The 16,768-nt window shown below is 38.4% G+C and overlaps 1 protein-coding gene across 1 annotated transcript in view; it reads left to right on the top strand.

Annotated features, from left to right (window-relative positions):
- DCAF17 (DDB1 and CUL4 associated factor 17) overlaps positions 1-15,562 on the top strand; it is a 39,887-nt gene extending 24,325 nt beyond the window's left edge. The window contains exons 10-14 of the mRNA XM_007943819.2: positions 568-677; positions 8,491-8,581; positions 9,228-9,311; positions 11,614-11,769; positions 15,416-15,562. Coding sequence (XP_007942010.1) covers positions 568-677; positions 8,491-8,581; positions 9,228-9,311; positions 11,614-11,769; positions 15,416-15,562 — 588 coding nt within the window. The remainder of the gene's footprint in view (positions 1-567; positions 678-8,490; positions 8,582-9,227; positions 9,312-11,613; positions 11,770-15,415) is intronic.
- Positions 15,563-16,768: the final 1,206 nt, after the last annotated feature.

The following is a 16,768-nucleotide window of genomic DNA, read 5'->3' as shown; positions in this document are numbered from 1 at the left end:
GGGTTTGAACCACCAGCCTTCTGGTTAGCAGTCAAGTGTCTTAGGCACTACCCTACCAGAGCGCCTTTGGCGGGGAGCAGCTGGTGGGTTTGAACCGCCAGCCTTGTGCTTGGCAGGTGACTGCCTTAGGACTGAGGCCATCCTCTAGGACCAATCTACTGATTAGTAGGTACAAAACCTTGGCCAAATGATTTCTTTTCATCCTTAAAAGGGGTGTAACAATACTTGCTTTGAGTGTTGTGAGGATCAAATAAAATAGTGGCTATCAAGTATCTAGTGCAGTGCCTGACACAGAGTAGTAGGTCCTTAAGATATATTACTATATTGTTGTTATCTGTGAGGTGTAATGTGTCATACAGACTAAATCTATGAAATTTCTGAGTTAAACGTTTTAGATTTCTGAAATTTGGACTTGGTAATTTAGCCCTCATAAATGTCGCAGTTAAACTGATTAATATTTTCTCTTTCTTGTGCCTTTGACATACTGACCTATCATTAGTATTAGATTTGAAAAATTACTTGATTTTTCACTTAATTTTCATCTTCAGTATTTTTTCCCAACTTCAGGCAAAAAATGGAATCCAGGAAATGGAGTGTTGTTCTCTAGAATCTGACTGGATCTATTTTCATCCTGATGCCTCTGGTAGAATAATACATGTTGGCCCAAATCAGGTCAAGTAAGTATTAACTTTAAAGTTACTTTAAAGTTAAAAGTATCATTCGGTAGCATTTATTGGCCTAGTTTTGTAAGCTAGCTGTTGAGCCAATTATGGATATAATTACCTTGTTGTAGGGTGCTTCCTCTGAGACTGGCATCTGGAAAATCAGACTATTTTCTTTCCACCTTATCACTACTGTTTATATATGTTACATCTGAGTAAATTCCTTGATGGATGATGCAAAAAGGGCAAGGAGGCCACATGTTCTGACCTCCTCTAATCCCACAAAAGCAAGACAGAATCACCATCAATAGCCCAAGGCCTAGTCCTAGAAGGCCAGACATGCTGCCTCCCTCCAGCCCTTTCTCCAACCGTTCCTCCCAGAGCACCCACTACCTCTCTCCTGGGTTTGATAATTCGCTGCAGTGGCCACACAGAACTCACAGATTATGGAGTTTACTAGGGAAGCACCAGGTTACAATTCAAGTTCAGGAAAAACACTCAGTCTCTCTCCCAGCCCACTGTCTCTCCCCCAGGAGTGCATGTCCCTCAGTGTCTTACTGAGCAACGCGTGTCTCTTGCGTCTCTTTCCCAGCAGCACGTGTCTCTTTCAGGAGCGCATGTCTCTTTCAGCAGCATGTCTTCCTCAACCAGCAGTCAGAGAGAGTTCTGCCTCTAGGAGGCCTCCTTTTGAGCTTGGCAGAGTGGCCAAACTAGCCAATCATAGCATCAGAACTCTAAGCACCTGAGAGAGACTGGGAACCTCCCAGAACATTGTTTTGTGCCACTCCCAACAGAAATACTCCAGGTGGATGACTTTAGCGATCAGGATCTCCTCAGTTGCTAATAGCAATTCCCACCTTGGAGTTTACAAAGACCTATGGGTAGAAAAGCCACACTAAGTAATTTACTACACCGCAGATGATACGGATTAAAAGAGATTACAGATTAGCCCTTTCTCACCAGGTCTTAATTAAATTCTCCAGGATTAATGAGAGAAAAAAATAAATTCTTCTTGTTCTGAAAGACAGCCTTTCCACAGAAGTAGCATGTTGTTTGAAGCTTTATTTTGTTTGCTTTCAGAATGCAGAATACCCCTGCCCTCCTCAGCAGCATTAACAATTCACCTCTCTTTCCTTGAGTCACTCTTCATCTGGTTTCCCTGACACCACCTAAAAAAAAAAAAAAAAAAAAAAAACTCACTGCCATCGAGTCAACTTCAACTTATAGTAAACCCCATTGGGTTCCAAGGCTGTAAATCCTTATGGAAACAGACTGTCCCAGCTTTCTTCTGCAGAGCAGCTGGGGGGTTCAAACCATCATTTTGGTTACTAGACAAATGCCTTAACTACTATACCACCAGAGCTCCTTCCCTGATACCACAGCTCTGCTGAATTTTTTTCTTTCTCACTGATGTGTCTTTCTTAGTATTCTTTCACACTCTTCCTTCTCTAGCCAGCCTTCAATTGTTGGATTAAACAATTAATGCAACTTAGGCCCTCTTGATACCTGCCAAGTGCTGGGTCCATTGCACAGAGTGACTAAAGCCAATAAAGACTGAGGTGAGGAGCACAGAATATTGCCTTTATTAAGTTAGTGCAGGAGCTGAGACAGAGAGAGGAATTCCCTCAGATTCTGCCTGCCTTTAGGTGCTTTCCAATTTTCTTTTATAGGGTAAGGATTATATCAGAATCATGTTATACTTAGAATTTCACATGATTATTACAGGTTAAGCAGGGGCAGTAAGGAATAAAAAGATGGTGGTCCTTACCATGTCTCATTGCAATGTTAAATCTCCATCCAGGGGTGTGATTTTTGGTATGTCAGTGTTCCCTTGATGACAGCTAACAACAACAACATTCACTTTAGCTCTCGTGGTAAGGTAATTTGTTATAATTTGTTATGGTTAAGGCATTAGGCTGCTAAGCAAAAGGTCGGAGGTTTGAACCCACTAGCTGCTCCACAAGAGAAAGATGAGGCAGTCTGCTTCTGTAAAGATTTATAGCCTTGGAAACCCTATGGGGCAATTCTACTCTGTCCTGTAGGGTTGCTGTGAGTCATAATCGACTCAATGACAGTGGGTTTGCTTTTTTTGGAATGTTTCCTTTCACTCAGATTCAAGCTGCCCTTGAGTTTTTATGGATCAGCAAACCCCTTGACTAGTTATTTCTCAAAAGCTACATTTTCTCTTATCCCACTGGAAGAAACATTACAGAAAACCTCTAATGAATACCATACATTCTTTTAAGGAAATACTGTGCATCATTATGCTCATTCTACATCCCTTCTGCCTGATTGTATTTATTCCCTTGGCTTCTAAGATTGCCTATACACCAAAACTCCAAAATTTACTTCTCTAACCCAAACCTCTCATGTAAACTCACACGAAAAGTATGGGATCACCCTTGACACCTTCTTAACTTCTGGTCTTTCATCAATATATGTGCACTTATATACTCACATATATTCTCTTTCTCACACACATATACACCATAAATCCTGTCAGTCCAGTTCATTTTGCTACTAAATATTTCTTGGTGTTAGGTACTGTCAAGTCGGTTTTGATCCATAGTGACTACTACAACAGAACAAAACACTGCCCGGTCCTGTGCCATCCTCACAATCAGTTATGCTTGTGCTGTTATTGCAGCCACTGTGTTGGTCCATCTCACTGAGGGTTTTCCTTCTTTTAACCGACCATCTGTTTTACCAAGCATGATGTCCTCCTCCAGGGACTGGTCCCTCCTGATAACCTGTCCAGAGTAGAAGAGGTGAAGTCTAAGGAGCATTCCAGTTGTACTTCCTACAGTACAGATTTGTTCATTCCTCTAGCAATCCATGGCACATTCAGTAATTTTCACCAGTACCACAGTTCAAATGCATCATTTCTTCTGAGGTCTTCCTTATTCTTTGTCCAGCTTTCACATGCAAGTGAGGCTATTGAAAATACCATGGGTCTGGTCATGTGAACCTTAGTCTCCAAAGTGACATTTTTGCTTTTTAACACTTTAAAGAGATCTTTTGCAGCAGGTTTGCCCAAAGCAATATGTTGTTTCATTTCTCGACTGCTGCTTCCATGGGCATTGATTATGGATCCAAGTAAAATGAAATCCTTGACATCTTCAGTCTTTTCTCCATTTATCATGATGTTTTTATGGGTTTAACTGTGAAGATTTTTGTTTTCTTTCTGTTGAGGTGTAATCCATACTGAGGGCTGTAGTCTTTGATCTTCATCAGTAAATGCTTCAAGTCTCCTTCACTTGCAGCAAGCAAGGTTACAGGTCATTAATGAGTCTTCCTCCTCTCCTGATGCCATGTTCTTCTTCATACAGGCCAGCTTCTCAGATTATGTGTTCAGCATACACATTCAGTAAGTATAGTGAAAGGATACAGCCCTGACACACACCTTTCTTGATTTTAAATCATATAGTATCCCTTTGTTCTATTCAAATGACTACATCAGTCTATGTAAAGGTTCCGGAATTCCCATTCTTCACAATGTTACCCATAATTTGTTATGATTCATACAGTCGGTGCCTTTGCATGGTTGATAATACACAGATAGACATCCTTCTGGGATTCTTTGCTTTCAGCCAAGATCCATCTGACATCAGCAATGATATTCCCCCCTCATTCCATACCTTCTTCTGAATCCGGCCTGAATTTCTGACAGTTTCCTATCAATATACTGCTTTAGCCATTTTTTAATTACCTGCAGCAAAATTTTACTTGCATGTGATATTAATGATACCATTCAATATTTTCTGCTTTCTGCTGGATCACCTTTTTTGGTATGGCACAAATACGAATCTCTTCCAGTTAGTTGGCCAGCTACCTGTTTTCAGAATTTCTTGGCATAACCAAGTGAGCGCTTCCAGTGTTGCATCTATTTGTTAAAACATCTCAATGGGTATTCTGTCAATTACTGGAGCCTTTTTATTTGCCAGTGCCTTCAGCGCATCTTGGACTTTTTCCTTCAGTAGCATTGATTCTTGATCAGACACTGCTTCCTACAATGGTTGAACATAGACCAGTTCTTTTTGATACAGTGACACTGTGTATTCCTTCCATCTTCTTTTGATACTTCCTGCATCATTTAATATTTGCCAATAGAATCCTTCAGTATCACAACTTGAAAGCTTGAATTTTTTTCTTTAATTCTTTTGGCTTGAGAACTGCCAATTGTGTTTTTCCCTTTTGATTTTCTAGTGCCAGGTTTTTGAACAATTTATTATGATACTTTACTTTTGCTTCTTAACCTGCCCTTTGAAATTTTCTATTCAGATCTTTTACTTTATCATTTCTTCCATCCACTTTACCTACTCTCCATTCAAGAACATGTTTCAGTTTCTTTTGGTCTTCTCTTTCTTGCTTGCTTTTTTAATGACCTTATGCTTTATTTATATTTGAAGATGTTCAGGTCATTCCACAGCTTGTCTGGTCTTTGGTCATAGGTGTCCAATGCATTAAATCTATTCTTTAGGTGGTCTCTAAATTCAGGTGGTATATATACAAGGTTGTATTTTAACTCTTGTGGACGTTATCTAATTTTCTTCTGCTTCAACTTAAACTTGCACATGAGCATTTGATGGTCTGTTATACAGTCAGCCCCTGGCCTTGTTCTGATTGATGATACTGAGCTTTTCCATCATTACCTCCCACAGATGTAGTTGATTTTATTCCTGTGTATTCCATTTAGTGAGTTCCACATGTATAGTCACCATTTATGTTGTTAAAAAAAAGTATTTGCAATGAATAAGTTTCTGGTCTTGAAAAATTCTGTCGTGTGATATGTGGCATTGTTTCTATCACCAAAGACATATTTTCCAGCTACCAAAGCTGCTTTTACATTCCAGTCACTAGTAATTATCAATGCATCTTGATTGTGTATTTGGTAAATTTCAGACTGCAGAAGATAGTTAAAATCTTCAATTTCTTCCTCTTTGATTCACCAGTACCACAATTCAAATGCATCATTTCTTCTGTGGTTTTCCTTATTCATTGTCCAGCTGTCACATGCAAATGAGACTATTGAAAATACCATGGGTCTGGTCATGTGAACCTTAGTCTTCAAAGTGACATCTTTGCTTTTTAACACTTTAAAGAGATGATGATGATGACCATTCCTCTTCAGTTTTTCATTCCAGAGCTTTGGTGGCGTAATGTCTAAGGCATTTGACTACTATCCAGAAAGCTGGCAGTTCAAACCCACCAGCAACTCCTTGGAAGGAAGACTGGGCAGTCTACTTCTGTAGAGATACTGCCTCAGAAACCTAAAGCAGGGTCACTGTGAGTGGGGACCAACTCGATGGCAATGAGTTTGGTTGTTGCTTTTTTTTTTTTTTTGCATAGTAGACCATATGATTGTACAATCCTAAATGGCCAAATTCCAATCCATTTCAGCTCACTAATGCCTAGAATATTGATGTTTATGCATTCCATTGACAACTTCCAATATTCCTAGAGTCATACTTCATGTATCCCACATTCCAGTTATTAATGGATATTACAGCTGTTTCATCTCATTTTGAGTCATGCCACATCAACAAATGAAGGTCACAAAAGCTTTTCCCCATCCCTGTTGTCAGCTGTAAGTGTGGTAGCCCATGCGGCCCTCAGCAAATGGAGCCGATCGGCAGGTTGCTGCCTGGACAGGAGTGCCACTTAGCTGTTCCAAATGGCCACAGTGTCAGGCAGTCAGAGGTCCACAGCTCCGTGTGTCTCCTTATTCACTGTTTTTGTTCATTTTCTTCTACTAGTTGGTATTTAATACAGTTCTTTATCCTTCCCTTAAAAGCTCAGGGTTCCAGGATTGTCTTCTGTACCTGATTCAATTAGTTTCTTGTTTCTTTGTTGTAGAGGGTCTGTGTAGCTTGTCTCCCTATTCTTGTCAGAAATCTTCAGTGGCTAATTTTTTCACAAGTGGACCACCTCCTCTTTCTTCCTAGTCTGTCTTAGTTTGGAAGTTCCACTAAAACCTGTGACCCTGCTGGTATTTCAAATACTGGTGGGATAGCTTCTCGCATCACAGCAACACACAAACCATCACAGTACAACAATGTCTGCCCTTGTCAACTGTCACCATCTTGGTCAAGCTACTGTCATCACTAGCCTTGACTACAATAATTTCCTATATACAAGGCTCCTAGAATCCAGTCTTGCCCTTTCTAAGTCTTTTTTCCTCTCAGCAGCCAGAGTGATGTTGAAAAACATAAATATAAAAACCTATACAAGCAACTCTACTACGTTAAGGAACCTTTTCATGGGTTCATGTTTCTCTTAAAATAAAGACAAATATCTTTAGCATATGGTCTGAAAGACCCTCCTGCCACTCAACTTACTCTAGTCATGCTGTCTTTTCAGAAAGCTAAGGACCTATTCCTTCTATTGGAGGTCTCCCCCACCTGTTCCCTTCCTCATTTCTATTCAAGTTTTATGCCCCAGCTTAAATGACTTTTTTTTTTCATGTAGACTTTCCCTGATTACTGTTGTTAGATTTAGCGCCTCGGTCCTATTATCATTGCCCCACTGTGCATTCTTCTGTAGCACTTATCACAATTTTAATTAATTGGTTGTTTGTGTGAGTATCTGTTTAAATATCTAGCTTTGCATCATAAGCTCCATAAAGATAGGGAAAGAGTCTGTCTTGCTGACACGTGTAACACCAGCACTGAGTGAGCACAATGCTTGGCACAGAGTGGGTGCTCAGTAAGTATTTGTGGGACAAGAAGAGGAGGCTTTGCCTTCTTTATTCCTTAAAGCCTTAGGATAGTCTGTCTCCCTGTATCTATTAAAAGGAGGGTAAAAGGATGTAATGAGATAAGGTTATGACCGTTTACAAAAAACTTTGAAGTATAGTTTCACCTTAGTAAACCTTACTTTTAACATTTGTTACTACCTGTATTTATACCAGCTTGAGTTTAAGAAAATAAGATCTGCAAAGAATGGATTCAGTGTACTCTTTTGCCAGGTCTCAAAAGATAGATATGTTTCAACATTGACACTAATTAAGATAACTATTAGAGTTTTCTAAAACATAATCTGATTTCTTTGTTTCTGGTAACTCTAAGGCCTCTAGCTTTCCCTGGCCACAGTGGCTACTTCACCCTCGCTATTTCCTCTGGCTGCATTTGAGATTCTGAGCTTTGACAACATTGTACTTTTGAAGCTTGTTACTGATGTGAACAGATTTGTGTGGGTGATGAACAGGTTATTTTATTTTCTCCTGCTTAGTAATCTTGATCCTATGAGTCTGTGTACACTCAGAAACCTAAATCTTTAAATATAATCCTAAGGGGGGGAGGGAAAAAAAAAATATATATATATATATAATCAGTTGATGTTTAAATATTACTCTATCATGAAAACTCTTGGTTTTGATTTAATTGCTGATCCAAATCTGTCTTCTGCTGAACTTGAAATGTTGTTCATAGATACAGCGTTTTATCTTCAGAAATAAAAATGCACTTATAGACTGTAATGCCATTGTTAAAGCAGAAACAGGAAAGGCATGTTGCAGAACAACAAAAATAAGGTTCTTCAGAGTAACATTTCTTAAACCCATTTGGACGATGGCATAGGCCTGAGCAAGCTGCTTCATTATCTATTTTAGTAGCACCTTTTGTCACAGTTTCTACATTTTTCTGTTTGAAAAACAAAATCTCTGAATTTGAAGGAATTTATGGATGTTTAAGTGATCAGACAAATTAACATTACATACTAATCAGGAGGGAAAAAGAGCTAAGTGTTAATATAATTTTTATTGGCTGACTTTGGCACTTGATGGTACACACTAAGTCTTAGGTTCTTAAAATTCTTTTTCCCTTTTTAGAGTTTTAAAGCTAAGTGAAATAGAAAATAATAATTTCCAACATCAGATCTCTGAAGATTTTGTCATTTTGGCCAACAGGGAGAAGAACAAAGTAAGGCAGACTTTAAAATCCTTTGTATATTATTATCTTTTTATATGAAAATATAAATACTACTGCATTTGAGTGTCTACTTGGGTAACCAGTCTCATATCATGTACATATGAGATTTGAAAAGAGTTAGTTATATTGAGTTTATCTTTTGCTTATTTTTATTTGGTCTTTTTTTTTTTTTTTTTTTGGATGAATTATCAACTTTTGGGTCTAGTTAATTGTTTGAAGTTAGGGTGAGGTGGGTCATATTGAAATCTTTATCACACACTATGCTTTGACTCTAGACTGTACTTTTCCTTTAATGTACAAATTAACATGAAGAAAATGATAGGGACAGAAATTTCTAAAAGCAGATCTACTTTTGACTTCTTGCAATGTTGTACTAGGGCAAAAGTCAGGGTGAGTGAAATAACAAACCTCTAACTTTTTTTTTTTTTGGCCTATTCTGGCATTTTAACCATTAAAAACTTTAATAAAGCATTTTTACTGACTTGGAGAATCAGTAATCTGATTCAGAATTTTCTCAGTTGAGGAAAGAATTGTGGGTTTGAAGATGAGTTTGGTAGTTTTAACAAATTTGTTAATGCAGTTTTGCCATTGATGTTATATAATTAAAACTTGTCATATCTTTTTCTCTACATGATAGAATGAAAATTTAATCACTGTTACAGCTTCTGGACGCATAGTAAAAAAACATTTTAACCTTCTGGATGATGACCCAGAACAAGAGGTATTACTTTAACCAGAGATAACAAACAGAACCAGTGTATACTTGCACTGTGGATTTTTCAAAGTACTCTTCCCAGAGTTCGGGGTAGGGTTTGAGGTGGACAGTTATGTGCAGGCTGACTGGGTAAGATTCTCTATGATATTTCATTTAATGTAACCCCACCATCCTTTCTTTTCATATGGAAGTTATTCCTAAAATTTTCTTTGTAGAAAGGTTTGTAGGAGTGAAATTATTTGAAAATAGCATATTGGTTTAATATGTATACTTTCTAAAATATCTTAGTAGAAAATTTTTGAGTTATATCCTGATGACTTCATAGCTTTTGCCTTATTTTTTGGTTATGTTTGTGAATGTTCATGGGCTGGGAGAGGAAGGAGTGAACAGGGTGTGTTAAAATAATTTGGCCTGTGGCCTGAACTTGGCATTGTCAGTCACTGAGCTAATACTTTTTTTTAACCCTTTTCCTTTAGAGAGGCATGGGAAGTACTTACTAAATCAACTTACAATGCTCATGCTTCAATAAATGACCATTGCAAATTCTAAATCTGTTTAGATTATATAACTGTATATTGTTTGTATTAATAAGGCCATTCTTATGTAGAAATATTAGTGTAGCCTTCTAAGAATCGTTGATTTGTGTAGTATCTTTTTTGTAAAACTTTTAAAATAGGTCAGAAGTGGCCTAGTATGTGGCTGCTATAAAAAATAAAAACAATATTTATTCTTTTGGGCCATAGAAACCTATTGAGAACAAAGCAGAAAACTTCCTGTTTTTTATATAAAACTGATTCAAATAAAGCATACTAAAATTACCAAAGGCAGCAAGAACAATTAAGAGTGAATGGGTGGTAGTGAAGAGATGTACTATATCAAGAAATTAGAAAACAAAAACTTTTTGTGGCTTAGATCTGTTAAATCTACATTCAAGTAAGATCACCTTTGAAATTGGCCAAAACCAAACTCACTGCCACTGAGTTGATTCTGACTCATAGTGACCCCCATTGAGTTTACAAGGCTGTAAATCTTCACGGAAGCAGATTGCCCCATCTTTCTTCCGCGGAGCAGCTGGTGGATTCGAACCACTGACCTTATGGTTAGCAGCTGAATGCCTTAACCACTGTACCACCAAAGCTCCTTTTAAAGTTGGCCAGGGTAAGATTAATGCAAAAAAGTAAATAAAAAGGAACCACAGGTAATTAAATCCATGTAATTTTTTATGCTGTGAGATGCTAAAGGCAGAAAATATAAATGGATTAAAAAGTGATTTGGCCAAATGTAAGTGACCAGTTAGTATGTGGTGATTAAGAGAAGCTTGCTGAGCCTGCCTTTAAGGTTGGTGCCAGGCAGTCAGCCAAGATGTGCCTTCCTGTGGCCCATCCCCATGGCTCAGCACTGATCTGATCCCTCTGTGAGGCTAATGGGGTCCCAGACAGATTTGGGGGTTACATTTTCTCTCTAAAGTCATTAGCACTTCTAACTAACCTCTTTTGTTGCAGTCTTGTTCCATGGGTTGAATTTCAGTTCCTAATATTCTCCCTGGGAGCTCTGGTAGCGTAGTGCCTAAGGCACTTGACTGCTAACCAAAAGGCTGGTGGTTCAAACCCACCAGCCACTCCTTGGAAAGAAGATGGGGCAATCTACTTCTGTAGTGATACTGCCTCGGAAACCCAAGGAGGGGTCACTATGAATCGGGTCCTACTCGATGGCACATAACAACAACAACAACAACAATATTCTCCCTAAGTATAAGCAGCCGTTTTTGCTCTTTTTAGGTAACCAAAAAGGTATTTTAAAAGAATAGCAAGCAGAGTCATAAAAGAATGTGATGGCTGTCAGTCTTTTTTGAAATTACTATGCTGTTTTGTGTGAGAACCTTCAGAGCTCTTTGGCAGTCCTTAGATACCAAAACTGAGCTTCATCTATTTAGTCTTCTCTGGGAATCAATCAGTAAATACACATGTCAGAGGTCATAGTGGAATACCTCTTTTGATTTTGGAAAAGCTCTGGTTTGCTGTCATTGTAGAGAATTTTGTTTATACTTTGAGATCTTTGTAAATAGATTTGGTTCTGTTTGTGAAAACTTCTATAGGATACTGCTTAACCCTTGAAAATCTTGAGGCTGATCTTTTACTGGCCATATAAGTAGAGATAATATTTTTATCTTTTCTCCTTCCTATTCATTCTTCCTTCTACCATATTGTGTAACTAATAGAATACTTAAACTACAAATTTAGGAATAATCCTAACTGAGTAACTGGATTTTCTCCCTTTTTTCCTTTGATTTATCTACCTATCCCCTGAGACTTTCAAAATTGTGGACTATGAAGATGAGTTGGATTTGCTCTCTGTGGTAGCTGTTACTCAACTCGATGCTGAAGGAAAAGCTCACCTGGATTTTCACTGTAATGAATATGGAACTTTACTTAAAAGCATTCCATTAGTGGAGTCATGGGATGTGGTAAGTAGCATCCAAAATTACAAGAGTTTTCTTTATAGGTTACATATGTTGCAGGTGTCACTGTGTTCATGTCAGCCCAGACTTACCTGTACCAGTGACCACATGAAAGAGTTTCTATTCTATTAAGAAAAAATCAAACTCACTGCCATCAAGTAGATTCCGACTCATAGCAACTCCCATTGGGTTTCCGAGGCGGTAAAACTTTACAGAAGTAGATTGCCCATTCTTGCTTCCATAGAGTGGCTGGTAGGCTTGAACCAGCAACCTTCTGGTTAGCAGTCAGGTATCTTCGTCATTGTCCTACCAGAGCTGCGTCTTATTAATGTTCTGTTGTTGTTGTTGTTAGGTGCCATCGAGTCATCTTTGATTCATAGCAACTCATGTACAGCAGAATAAAACACTGCCCAGTCCTGTGCCATCCTCATGATCCTTGCTATACCTGAGCCCATCGTTGCAGCCACAGTGTCAATCCATCTTGTTGAGAGCCTTCCCCTTTTTCATTGACCCTCCACTTTACCAAGCATAACATCCTTCTCCAGGGAATGGTTCCTTCTGACAACAATGACCAAAGTAGGTGAGACAAAATTTCTTGCTTCCAAAGGAGCATTCTGGCTGTACTTCTTCCAAAACAAATTTGTTAGTTCTTTTAGCAGCCCATGGTACTCTCAGCATTCTGTGCCAACACCACAACTCAAAAGCATTAACTCTTCTTCAGTATTCCTTATTCATTGCCCAGCTCTCACGTGCATAAGAGGCGACTGAAAATACCATGGCTTGGGTCAGGGACACCTTAGTCTTCAAGGAGACATCTTTGCTCTTTATCACTTGCAAGAGATCTTTTGCAGCAGATTTACCCAATGCAATGCATCGTCTGATATCTTGACTGCTGCTTTCATGGTGTTGATTGTAGAACCAAGTAATATGAAGTCTTTGACAACTTCAGTCTTTACTCCATTTATTATGATGCTGCTTATTGATACAGTTGTGACGATTTTTGTTTTCTTTATATTGAGATGTAATCAATCCTGCAGACTGTAGTCTTCAGTCTTCATCAGTAAGTGCTTCAAGTCATCCTCACTTTCAGCAAGCAAAGTTGTGTCATCTGTGTATCGCAGGTTGTTGATGAGTCTTCCTCTAATACTGATGCCACGTTCTTCTTCGTATAATCCAGCTTCTTGGATTATTTGCTCAGCATACAGATTGAATACAGATTGAATAAGTATGATGAAAGGATATAATCCTGACACACTCCCTCCTTGATTTTAAACCATGCAGTATCCCCTAGTTCTTTTCGAACAACAGCCTCCTGATCTATGTCCAGGTTCCTCATGAGTAACGTTAAGTATTCTGGAATTCCCATTCTTCTTAATGTTATCCATAATTTATTACGATCCACACAATTGAATGCTTTTGCATAGTCAATAAAACATAAGCATACATCTTCCTGGTATTTTTTGCTTTCACCCAAGATCCATCTGACATCAGCAATGATATCCCTCATTCCACATCCTTTTCTGGATCCAGCTTGCATTTCTGGAAATTCTCTGTCAGTATACTGCTATAACTGTTTTTGAATTATCTTCAGTAAGATTTTACTTACATGTGATATTAATGATATTGTTTGATAATTTCCACATTCTGTGGGGTCACCTTTCTTTGGAATGGGTACAAATATGGATCTCTTGTAGTCAGTGGGCCAGGTAGCAGTCTTCTAAATCTCTTAGCATAGCTGAGTTAGTGCCTCAAGTGTAACATCCATTTGTTGAAGCATCTAAATGGGTATTCCATCAATTCCTGGAGCCTTGTTCTTCACCAGTTCCTTCAATGCAGCCTCGACTTCTTCCTTCATTACCATTAGTTCTTGATTATATGCCACCTCCTGAAATGGATGAACATCGACCAGTTCTTTTTGGTACAGTGACTCTGTGTATTCCTTCCATCTTCTTTTGATGTCTCCTGCATCATTCAGTATTTTGCCCATGTTGTTAGGTGCCAGTGCATCATCTCTGACTCATAGCGACCCTATGCACAGCAGAACGAAACACTGCCCAGTCCCATACCAGCTCCAGAATTTTTGCTATACTTAAGCCCATCGCCACAGCGATGTGTCAGTGATGTGTCAATCCATCTCATTGAGGGCCTTCCCCTCTTTTGTCGACCCTCCACCTTACCAAGCATGACATCCTTGCCTATAGAATCTTTCAATATTGCAACTCGAGTGTTATATTTCTTCTTCAGTTCTTTCAGCTTGAGAAATGCTGAGCATGTTCTTCCCTTTGGTTTTCTAACTTCGGGTCTTTGCACACATTTCATTATAATAATTGGCTTTGTCTATTCACACTCCTCTTCTAAATCTTCTGTTCAGATCTTTTATCTTGTCATTTCTTCCCTTTGCTTTAGCTACTCTCCATTCAAGGGCAAGTTTCAGAGTCTCTTCTGACGTCCATTTTGGTCTTTTCTTCCTTTCCTATCTTTTTAATGACCTCTTGCTTTCTTTATGGATGATGTTCTTGATGTCATCCCACAATTCCTCTGGTTTTTGGTCACGGGTGTTCAGTGCATCAAATCTGTTCTTTATATGGTCTCTAAATTCAGGAGGGATATAATCAAGGTCATATTTTGCCTCTCCTAGACTTATTTTAATTGTCTTCAACTTCAGCTTTAACGTGCATACGAGCAGTTGATGGTCTGTTCCACAGTCAGCTCCTGGCTGATTATTATTCTAGAAGCAGGACAAAATGAATATTGTTTAAGCCTTGCTGTCCCAGGGGATGCCTCCTTACCAGTGTGACCTTAAAGAAAAGTAGGACTTTGTTTTTTTTCCTGAGTCATGGCTGTGTTTTTCCTTACCATAGTTCTAATTTTCTTCCATTTAAAAAAGTTTGGTAGCATTTTTAAAAGTAAAATGGTACATTTTCATGAATCCCCACAATCATTTAGTAGGCACCATATCTAAGCATATAGGATTCTTGGGCACTCTTGGAATCTTTGCTGTTCTGAGTACCATTGGTGGGCTCAAACTGCTGACCTTTCAGTTTAGCAGCCAAGCTCTTAACCACTGTGGCACCAGGGCTACTTGAGTATTATACAATATAAAAGTTACAAGGAACAGTAGATAATATTTTATCAAATCCTTGTTTTATCAGTGGAGAACCTGAGAGGTTTAGCAACTCACTCATGGTCTCACAATGAGATAGTAGTAGTTTTGGCCATCAATCCTAGGTTTAGACTTCTGAATCTAGGGCAGTTTTCATCCTCTATATTTTCTGTAATACCTTTCTCATAAATAATCTGCCTGTCCACAAATAGGGAGCTCTGGTGGCAGAGTGCCTAAGGCATTTGACTGTTAACCAGAAGGCTGGCAGTTCAAACCCACCAGCCACTCCTTGAAAGGAAGACTGGGCAGTCTACTTCCATAGACATACTGCCTCGGAAACCCAAGGAGGGGTCGCTATGAGTTGGAATCAACTTGACAGCAATGAGTTTGGTTTTTAAAAAAACCATTTTTTCTGGCAATGATTTTGCCTCTTAAGTGTATACCTGCATTCCATTGAAGATCCCTAGCATAGGTGCTGTTGACATTTTAGTGACAGTTGTGTATATAGTTATGTAAACTATATTTAACTTTTTTTAATTATTATTACAGACATATAGCCATGAAGTCTACTTTGACAGAGACTTGGTACTCCACATAGAACAGAAACCCAACAGGATCTTCAGCTGCTATGTTTACCAGATGGTATGTGACACTGGGGAAGAAGAAGAAACTGTAGACACAGATAGAAGTTGTTAAAAATCAGATATAATTTTAAATGTTGAGATATAATTTATGAAACTGTTAGTGAAACTCCCCAGCAACTAAGATCCAGTCTTTCCTTTTTATTACCTTTCTGACAAGTTTTCCAGTATTTTCCAGAAGTCTTATGTTGACGTCAGATGACTCTGGCTTCTTTTCTAAACTCTTGCTTTGGAAAGTGGTGATGACTTCATTTCATGTAAAAGTTTTTTCAAATGATGTCCCAAGAAGTTTAGCATTTTGGGGCTTTTAGCTAGGTAGTAATACAAATATAAATTGTTGAGTACTGGTTAATTCTAATTATTGGGGAGACAGTCATTGATGGAGAAGTATTTACGATGATTCTTAAAGGATAGCATGGGATTTTGACGGATAAGACTGATAAGGGGAGACAAAAATAAAGATAAAAAGCATATAAAAAGAAACCTGTATCCTCTGGAAGATGGGGCAATCTACTTCTGTAGTGATACTGTCTCGGAAACCCAAGGAGGGGTCACTATGAGTCGGGTCTGACTCGACGGCACATAACAACAACAACAACATACTAAGCTTTGCTTAAGGATGAAAAATGAGATCTGTAATGTGAAAGCATATACCTTTGAGCCAAAAATGTGTCGTCATGGTTTGTTTTTTAATGTTACAGATGTGTATGTCGTAGTGTCTTAGTGCTGCTATAACAGATACCGCAAGTGGATGGCTTTAATGAACAGAAATTTATTTTCTCACAATTTAAGAGGCTACACATCCAAATTCAGGCAACTGGCCCAGTGGGAAAGGTTTCTCTGTGTGCTTTGGGGGAATGTCCTTGTCTCTTTCCAGCTTCTGTTCCTCAGTTCTTGGAGATCTTCATGTGGTGTGTATTTCCTTCTCTGGGCCTAATCTGCTCTTTTTATAGCAGAAGTGATTGGCTTAAGACACACTCTACACTGATATGGTCTCATTCATACAACAAAGAAAATCATATTCCCAAATGGGATTACATTCTCAGGTATAGGGGTTTAGATTTATAACAAATACTTGGGGGGATGAGGGCAGACACAAGTCAGTCTATAATAGTATATATGTTTTATATTTGTATATAATATTAGGAATTGGCTCTAGTTCCCAAATTATCTTTTCTTAACTTGATGCTCTCATTGAATATTTGTCTATTATAGACTAATGTAAAAGATTTCAAGCAAACCTTGAGTAAAAATTCTTTCT

Source organism: Orycteropus afer, unplaced genomic scaffold (assembly GCF_000298275.1).
Source record: "Orycteropus afer afer isolate SDZICR_OR568_19922 unplaced genomic scaffold, OryAfe1.0 scaffold00001, whole genome shotgun sequence".
NCBI lineage: Eukaryota > Metazoa > Chordata > Mammalia > Tubulidentata > Orycteropodidae > Orycteropus > Orycteropus afer.
This window is presented reverse-complemented; position numbering and strand designations above follow the sequence as displayed.